General features: G+C 41.7%; 1 protein-coding gene across 2 annotated transcripts in view; it reads right to left on the bottom strand.

Annotated features, from left to right (window-relative positions):
• Positions 1–3,030: 3,030 nt before the first annotated feature.
• FER (FER tyrosine kinase) overlaps positions 3,031–9,675 on the bottom strand; it is a 288,769-nt gene continuing 282,124 nt past the window's right edge. For both annotated transcript variants that reach the window (XM_006754263.2, XM_015568416.1), the window contains 2 exons: positions 7,941–8,063; positions 3,031–6,885 (listed from right to left, as the gene is read on the bottom strand). In XM_006754263.2, coding sequence (XP_006754326.1) covers positions 6,743–6,885; positions 7,941–8,063 — 266 coding nt within the window. In that variant the 3' untranslated portion in view covers positions 3,031–6,742. The remainder of the gene's footprint in view (positions 6,886–7,940; positions 8,064–9,675) is intronic.

Here is a 9,675-nt window from a genome sequence, read left to right as displayed (position 1 = left end):
GTTGACATTTCCTACTGACAGCTTTCCTAGCTTTCAAATAAGGTGTCATCCTCTGTGAGCAGATGGACTGCCAGTTAGAGCGTTTGCACTGATGCTTCCCGGGCACACTGGAGTAAGGTATGTTTCTGTTTCAGGGATCAAACTCTGGCTTCTTAGGTTGTCATTTTAGAATCTGCTGTGGATGGGGCCTAGAATGTGCTGATTCTGAGAGTCAAGATGTTCTTGACAAATAGGAGCAGGTGGCTTTCTAGGGAGGGCACTGCTTTGGGGAACTTGCAGAGAAGAGCTGATGTTTTAACCCAGTGGTGCTTTGGAGTCTTATATCTAGGTTGACTGGTTATTTTGAACTAAGGCCTTCATATTTGCTACCCATTTTTTCTGAAGCTATGGGAAAACTCATTACCGTGGCACAACTGAAATACCAATTTCAGATATTTTCTGACAAGAGGGGTGTGAAAAAAATAAAAATAATGGTAGAGAAGGGTGGAATGGAAACATTGAATATGTCCAGGGGTATAAGATGCAGTAATCATTGTTTAGTGTTTTAACATTTCTTGGGAGGTAGGTCACCCAATGAGCTTACTCAGCCAAACCAACAGGCTGCTGCCCAGGCTGCATCTGCTCACCGTGACCTTTCTGCCTGGGAAAATCTCCCTCCTCTATGGACAGTGTCAGTCATCACGCACATCTGCCACCTAATCCTCTGTCTCCAGAAACCACAGCGAGGCTTTGTCTTCTCCGCTGCTTCTGCCCTGGGCTCTCGCATAGTGGGTGTGCGGTTGGCCTAGTCATGGATGCCTGGGAGTTCCTCTGAAGGCAGGGGCCTCCTGAGCACCTGAGAAACTCTTTGGTCTAAGCCAATTATGAGACCATCTGATAAAAGCCCACCATAAAAGGCTTTTCTGTTTGGGTAAAGTAAGGATTCAAAAACTGAATATGAGAAAAGGAAATACTAACCAGAAGTAAAAAACCAAAACCAAAACAACTACGAAACAAAAACAAGCAGAAAAACAAGCACCTAGCAAGGCTCCTTGCCCCTGACATGGCAGATGTTTAAGAAGAGCTTGTGAATGGATGAAGCTGAGGGAAAACATTGCAACCCTCTTCCAGGTCCTGACTGTCACTTAGGGCACTTCCTCCCTTTGGAGAACACTCACACCTGCTGGCCTCAATGGTAATGTTTGGGGAGATCGTTTAGAAATTCAGGATTCGGATCTTCAGAGTGAATCCTAAATATTCTTCTTCTGGGGCTCTTGCTAGTTTGCGGGCATGGAGAAAAGCTAAGTCTGTCTTCATGCTGCAGGCATAGACACCGCAAGATATTTTTTCTTTAACAAAATAAAAAGTAGCAGCTTTCACAGCAAATTTCCCACACTGCTGCCTACCCCGGGCGCGTGCCTTTGCTCAGTGTCCCGTGGCTCAGGGAGTCCCAGGGCTCAGGGAGTGTGCGGAACACTGTCCTGCCCAAGGCCTTACAGGAAAACTGAGCGAGGGTAATTCTCATTCCACAGGGGCCGCCTCCTGAGATTATGGGGATCATAAAGAAAATCAATATCCATTTCAGTGCTCTTAATAAACGTTGTAGCGACTTGAGAGGCTTGTAATACTTAAAGCATGCAGCAGGCAGCGCCTCAAAACCCTCTTCTGAGGACCAGCTTCCCCTTACTGATGCTGCATTTACCTGTCGGAGGCTGGCCTCCGAGTCACTTTGGGTGGCACTGTTACTGCCCTCCATGTCCTTTAGTCTGCTGTCTGGGTGTCTCCTTCTCTGCCTTCGGTGTCTCCCTCCAGCTTAATTCCATGTTTTCTGAGAGTAGAGCTCATCACAGTGAGGTCCCTGTGGGGGTAACTTTAGGAGCCAATTAGTTAGCATTAGTCACAAGGTGAACGAGGGCTGACATGAGCATGCTTTCCTCAGATTAGCCTAGGGTAAGCCCCACTGCAAGCGAAGATCCCCAATAAGGTATGAATCATCAGTGATCTTGGTTTCAGAAATATGAAATATAACTAGTGCACATGTAAAGACACTTTGAGTAGTCTCTCTAAAGGTTTGAAGACATCCGACGCAATCCGTTAGTGGGCAGGACAATGAGTACAAATGCCGCCCAGCGCAGCAGCATCTCCGAGCCAGGGACATAAAACTGCTTCAAACGCACGGGAGGAGGTGTGTGGTCCACTCGGACACAGGCCCACGTGCTGGCAGGTGACCTCCTTTCCTCCTCTTGGCCCCAATACCTTTTCCATTTCCTGTAGGAAGGATCTGGCCTGGTGGCACTGTTTTCCGTAGGCTTTCTAGGGACATCGTCCAAGTCTTTGTTCCACCTTAATTATTCCACACTCTCCGTAGGGCGGCATCGCCCAGTGTTGGAATAACGGGTTCTTTTCTCTTTGCCTTCAGACATCTTGCCTCAGATCCCTGGACTGAAGACTGTGCTCATTACCATGCCGCCGTTTAAGTGACTAGGAATTCAGAATAGCAGATTTTTCTACCACCCAAGAATCTCAGTCCTTATTAGGCAGTTAGGTACGTCTTAGTGTCTAAACTTACAGTTCAGAATATAATCTTTGAATCAGCATGGGGCAGTAGGATGGTTTTCAAGGGGTAATAAATATTTCCTTAAATTGAATTATGACTAAGGCATATAGTTTATACATCTTTGCTATTATGGCACTATTTTTTAAAGGAGAATTTTATGGGACTGTACCAATCTCTTTCAAGTAGGTAATCTTGGTACAGGACTACTTTCTTTTGCACAAATGAATATGCAGCTCTGGGTGCTCCCAAATAATACAGTATTCACACTTGATATAAACTCATCAAAACAGAAAAATAAATAAAATTAAAATATTTAATAAAAAAAATTCTGCCATGTATAAGCAAATCAGTTAGTAATAAAAGAGGTAATATTTTATTTTAATGGTAAACTTTCACGCTAACTTAATAGTATAATGGAAAAGTAATATAAACTCATTTTCATAAAAAAAAATCTTTGTTTCCATTTAATTAACATATTAATACATAAGGAAAAGTGGCTTTCAGTTATCTGCTCTTTTTATTTTGCATTATTCTCTGTTTTGTGTGAGAGCTCTGGCCTCCTAAATACAAAAGTCAGTCTCTACATGACTTAGAACAGTGCTCATGGACAATCAATTTTGTTGATAAGAAACATTTTAAATACCATGTGATCAAAGGAGTGTGTGGGGGAAAATAAAGAGGGCGGAGGCGAACAACCTCTTTTCAGTTTCTCTCAGTCACAGGCCACAGAACAGTGCACTGAGAGCATCCACTAAGCAAGGTTTCCCGGGACACCCTCAGAATATCTAGTGACTCACAGGGATGCAGGATAATCAAAGGACATGTATTGTGGCTGCATTCTAATTTTTATGTTTATCCCACTAGAAGGTCCTCAGTGTGTAACATCTATTATAATTAAAACACTTTCTTCTGATATAATCTCACACCAGTATTGTGAAGCATAGTTATTTCAGTGGTGTTAACCAAACTTTGTATTAAATTATATGGCAACACTGAAACGTGAATATAACATAGACAAGAAAACCATATTGTGGTTTGAAGAAAATTGATTTCATATTGGTGACTAAACATTTTTTCTTTTTTTTTCTTTTTAAAATAACCCTCAAATGAAAAAACAATTGTGAAATGCACGCTGAACAGTAGCTCATGGTCTGTCCTGATCTACTTATTTGTGATAAAATGGTGAATTATGAATGAAGAACTTTATTGCTTATATTACATTTGGGAGACAAGAGAGAAATGATTACATGGGGCCTTTTACTGGGGACCTAGTGGCAGGACAGCTAAAATATAGCCTCTGGTTTTGAAAATGTAAATAAAACCTCTTAATCTTTTATTATTATTTTCCCGGAAAAGAAGGATACCCTGGCTTTGGGAAGTAAACTCCGATTACTCGAATACAAAATTAATCTTAGTTTTCACGTGTTGGTAATAAATGTTAATGACATTAAAAGATTTCTTTCCTTGAAAAATGATAAACTAGCTAAATATTTTTCATAAAGGCTCCTTAGTGATTCAAGGTAGAAAAATGTAGGTGAGATTCAGACTGCCTGACACTCCTACCCCCTTCGTATTCATAAATTTAAGAAATTATGACAGGAACTGTATGGGAGTGATAAATGCACCTCTTGAAAAATCCATTAACAACACAAAGATTTGCAACCTGGCTTAATTACATTCAGACTGGTGGCAATTTTGGTTATAACTGTTTTCTTACAAGTCACGGGATTTTGTGCATTTCTGAAGCCTTCTTTTCCTACATCAAGTTGCAAATTCAGAACAGTACTTACGTGTGCTTTTTGGTTATGGATTAGCTACCTAAAGTACATAATTCCAATAATTATCAGTGACAGAAGGGATGAATAAATTATGCTTTAAGTGCAGGAAAATTAAGAGTAAAGATGGTTTGCATAAATTTTTCTTGGTGCATGTACCTATCTTAAATTTAATATTCTTTACAACTGATATGATCCTGAAAGACTCCCCATGAGTTATTAATCCTGAACTATACCACCGCCTGCTTTGGGACAAAGAATACAGTGGAATTTAAATGCTGCAGATGTCACGGTGTTTTGAAAGCTGCTTTAATTTAAGCACAGAGTTATGATGTGAATTGTAAATTCTAGCAGCCAGGGTGAGTGAAATACCAATGCCATAGTCCTCCTTCAAACCAGAATGCAAAGATTAAGCTTCAGGTCGTGTTCACAAAATTACAGCCCAAACCATCCTTCTCTCTCCTTGCTGAAGCGTAGCAGTGAAGCTGCTAAGTGATGGGAGGCCAGTTTCTATAAATAAGAAAAGATTCCCTTAGAAATACAGGTAAAGGGTGCACATGTCCCCACCTTACTCTTACGATTGAAGGCTGGCCGGGGCCTGAAGACCACAGCACTTAATTCCCAAGCCTGTGCCCTGACTTGTCACAGTGTATGCCATCGAAACAAGGTTCCATTTATTTACAATATCTGACAGAAGGGAAAACAGTTCTGATTTTTAAAAAATTGCTTGAATATTGCAATATATTTTTGAGGCCAAGTTTATTATGCTTTTGTTTTAGTCTGAATGTAGTAATCATTAAATGTGCACAAAACTTGCAAGAAGATTGAAATGATAGACAAGCCATTTTTCTCTTCAGTATTATCCTTCCTACTGTTTAGAGTGCTGGGTTTGAGTTCCATGCAGTGATATTCACAGGCAGCAAACAGCCAAAGAGGACAGGAGGCATTTTCTTTCCCATAAATAAGCTCTTCCAATAAACAAGGACCAAACAGTCACCGAGGTGCTCTTTGGACACACACCTGAGCACTAGTACAGCTCCTGAGCCACATGTACCCCTGAGCCTGACCGTCTCTCCACCCACGCTGATCCTGAGCCGTAACTATGTACAGAACATGGGGTAAGGTCCCGGGATGCAGCAGAGGTTTAGCTCAACAGAATCCTAGATGTAACCGTTACGTATTCCTAGGAAGCCTCTCCAGCACAGTGCTTGCACACCTGCCTGCTAAGGTAAGGGTTTCCAGGTAGCAGTAGAGGGGTCGCAAAGGGGGAAAGTGAAGATAGGAGGCTGTCCTGGATTTTCTTCCTCAACAGTGTCCATTTGTCTTCATCCACACCTGCCTTGCTTCGTGTAGTGTGTGTGTGGTTGCACACGAGTGTGTTTCTGAACTAGGGTCATGACGTTCTGACAGCTCAGGAAACAGCACCAGTGCAGGGCATTAAATGCTGGGAGGCCTCCTCTGAGGTGCAGGTACTTCACCAAAAGCATGCTGTTGGTTTTGTGGGCTTGTGCTTTATAGTTTCTCTAAAAAAATTTTTTGTTGCCATTAAGAATGCTTTATCTATGAACTCCTGAAAATCATTTCTTAGAATCTGTTTTGTGAATTCAGACCATAAAAATAAAAGGTGTTTGATGTTTGTAAAGCCATAGCTTAGACAGGAAGACATTTTATGTTTTCCATCTCTTCTCTGATCCCCTGTCTAGCTGCTCTTTTTCTCCAGACCACCCTCCTGTCCTGACTTCTTGTTGTCGCAGCTCTCCAAAACACCCTTTAAAAGCTGCTGCCTCGACGCTAAGAGTGTGCTGTTTGAGGACATCTCGTGCATGGTTTTCTGATGCCCAAACAGAGGCGGGAACTGACAACCTTACTACTAACACAGGAGTGTGACAGTTCTTACACTGCACTTATTTCTGGCCATTAAAACAAACACACAAACAAACCCAGGAGCGCCAAATAATTCCCGATAGAAAACGATGTTTACAAAAGTAATCTTGCCTTGGCAGAGCAGAGGGCCAGCTTCCGCTGGAAGGTGTCCTGCAAACAGGGCGTTACCTAGGCAGCTTCTAGCACCGAGTGAGTCAGGTCTGTGGCACCGACGCGGCCCGTGACCAGGGCCTGGAGTAGCCAAGCTTTGAGGAGCATCAGTGGTCTTGGTGTGAAAAACATCTGTTCTCCCTCACGTGGGCTCTGTGCTTTTCTCTGACAGTGGCCTGGAGTGGCAGGATCAGGAACGCTATGATGAGCTAATAAAGCCCTTGGTAGGACTGTCTGTTCCTTAAATGCATTTGCCCTTTTTTTTTTAAGTGGCACATATTTTAAAAAACAGTTAATAAAAAAATAACCTTAGCAGACTGGTGCAGGTAACGTGGTACAAACTCATTGCAAACGGGAGAACGGGATGTCCGAAGGCTGCGTCCGGCCCCGCCCGGCACTATGTTAACTTCTTTTTGAACGCGCTGAGCTCTTTCTGGAGTTCGCTGAACGTGGGGCGGTTCTCAGGCTTATAATCCCAACACCTCATCATAATTTTAAAGATTTCCTCTGGACAGTACTGAGGGGCTGACATCCGGTACCCTAAAGACCCAACAGAAGAAGGAGATGAGATATGAATGTTCACGCAGGGCATTATGCAGTTTGTAAGTTTAGTACCTTATGTTGTAGATGTAACAGAAACAAAACACCCTTTTAAGGCAAACTGATTGTTTTAAAGAAGTATTTCAGTATTACGGAGCCACAGAATTACCTTCAAGTTCGGAGAACCCGCTTTGTTTGTTGCAAAGTCTGATGTGAGATACATCACAGACAGATGCACATCTGCTCTAAGTATTTGCTTTCAGATGCTGTAGGCAGAGTTTAAAAAAAAACAACCATCTCTACTACCCAGGTTTTTGAAGATGAAGAGAGAAGGATTTGATAGACACTAATTCAAAAGTGAAATAAAAATGAACACGAGTTAGAGTCCTTTACAGCCCGAGAAGAATCTTATTTTTCATTCAAGCTTCGGGCGATCCCGGCCTTGTGCTGGGCGGGTGCCTGTGTGTGTGCCTCGGGAAGGTGTGTGAGGGGTCAGAGAAGGTGGGAAGGAAGCTAGAAAGCCATCCTCCTGCATCAGTTCTACCACTAGGTCCCCCTCGGCTGCGGCACTGCTCTTTTGTCAGCATTCTTTCTGTTGACAGCTATGGACTGCCTGGCATCACCATCACCTACTGTTCCATCGTGATCTGGGAACACCACGGGGTGTCTTCAGAAGCCTTACAAAGTTCTCAGAAACCTCCTGAGGTCTAATTACATTTCGTTTGCAGAGACACTAATGGTGTTTATTTCACATGGAATAAAAAAACAGGAGCTTGAGGAACACTCTCCGATTTCCCTTGACGAGACTGAATGGTGTGCCTTGCAGATGTCAGGCCAGGCAGGGGGAGTGGGAGAAAAGCTGGAGCTCTCTATTTTCAAAGCTAAAAAGGTTTCTGTTGTATAAGAGCCACGCGATCCATGGGGTTCAGAAGCAGATTTACAAACACCTCTGCTCTACCCACACCCCCAAACAGCATGACAACACCCCCCCTTCCCGCCCCCCAGCCTGTCCCTGGGACTGGAGGTGGCCACTCCCACCCTTGCCTTTGGCTCACCTCTTTCCACCTGCTCACGTGCTTGTTGGTTTGTCATTCCAGGGTACGGGCAGACCCCTAAGCTGAAGGTCTCCCAGAGGAGGATGCCAAAGCTCCACACGTCACTCTCAGAACTGTACCTCCCTAGAGGGCACACAGAACCACAGCCAGGTGAGTAGATGAGTAGGTGACCATTTTTCGGGTATGCACTTCTACATCATCACATATTAATATATTTAAACTTACCAAAGGAACTCTAAAACCAGTGATCCTATTCTCTGCACGAGTTTACTCTCCCTAAAATGAACACCTTCCAAATCACATCCCCCCCTCTACCCCCACAAGAACAAATATTCAGCCAGCGTGCAAGCTTGCTTTCCCTGTGGTACCTAACTGAGATGGATGGTTTATATAAAAAAGATATAAGTTTGTACACATCAATGCCTAGGAGATTAAGTAAGTTGGATTTCTGCAATTTTGTCTTCTGCCTGCATCATTTTCATTCTACTAAGATTACAAAGTTAAAGCAATAAGGAAAAGTTTCTTAAATTGTTTACTCATCACTGTTTAGAGATATTCTTACTTGCTTAAAGGTCTTGTTTTTCCCACTGACAAGTTTCATTTATGGAAAATATATTTGTGTGTGTGTGTTGGATAGAGTACAAATTAACAGAGCTGGCTGACAGAAACAACTTCTTTAAAGTACATGGTGCCTTGTTTTGTTGAAGTCCTGATGCACCGGTTTTACTAGGCTACATAAGCTAAGCTCATAGGGTTCTTCTTCTTCTTCTTCTTTTTTAATAATAATCTTCCAGAGAAGCAGAAATAAAAGCCAACACCAAATATATTCTGGAGATGGATGTGAAGTCAAGGAGACAAAGCAGAAAAATTCTTTCCAATATCTAAGAGGTAAGAATTTCCTAGATTTTCCCAACATTTTTTTTTTTCATATAGGGCATAGGGCATAAACTATTCAAACTAATCCTCATTTGCAGCAGTGTTACAGAAATTATGAAGTCATTTCATTTCTACTTCCTTGTAGCTATTCGCCTTAACCTTTCCATTCCACGATTTATAAATGCCCCTCTAAAATCATCCAGTTTCTTTAAAGTAGGATGGTCTTTTCACTTTCTTGAAAAAAGTAAAATGAGAACCAGAGTAAGCCTACATTATGGCAATTTCTCCAAAGGCAGAGCATGGAGTATGCTTACTGATTATCATCTCCAGCTGTGTAGATTAGCTTCCTTCTTAGTAGACTAAGTATGGACATTCACTATGATATTTAGCAGGAAGATTCATTTTCTTGTCTGCATATCAACTCTTTTTCATGTTTGGCATCCAATAATTTAATACTTTTTATGAAAGTCATTCAATGGCTACAGTTAAGACTAATTGATTCGTCCAAGAAAGTACAAGGAATACAGTCAATACTTTCTTTTTGTAAGATAATATCTGGACAGATATCTAGAAAGGCATATTTTATATAAACCAACACTCCATCTTATAACATAACTCCATAACCTTGACCTTTGAAGGATTTTTAAAATTTATTTATTTACATATTTATGTTATTGAGGTAGAGTTGATTTATAATAGTTTCAGGAGTACAGCATAATGATTCAAAATTTGCAAAATGATCAACACAATAAATCGAGTAAACATCTGTCATCACAGTTATAGTTTTAGATTTATTCTCTTAGAACTTTCAGATATGCAACACATATATATTAACTATAGTTACCATGCTGTACATAAC

This window comes from Myotis davidii, unplaced genomic scaffold, assembly GCF_000327345.1.
Source record: "Myotis davidii unplaced genomic scaffold, ASM32734v1 scaffold812, whole genome shotgun sequence".
In the NCBI taxonomy this organism is placed as follows: Eukaryota; Metazoa; Chordata; class Mammalia; order Chiroptera; family Vespertilionidae; genus Myotis; species Myotis davidii.
Note: the sequence above shows the minus strand (reverse complement) of the source record. Positions and strands in the feature narration are given on the sequence as shown.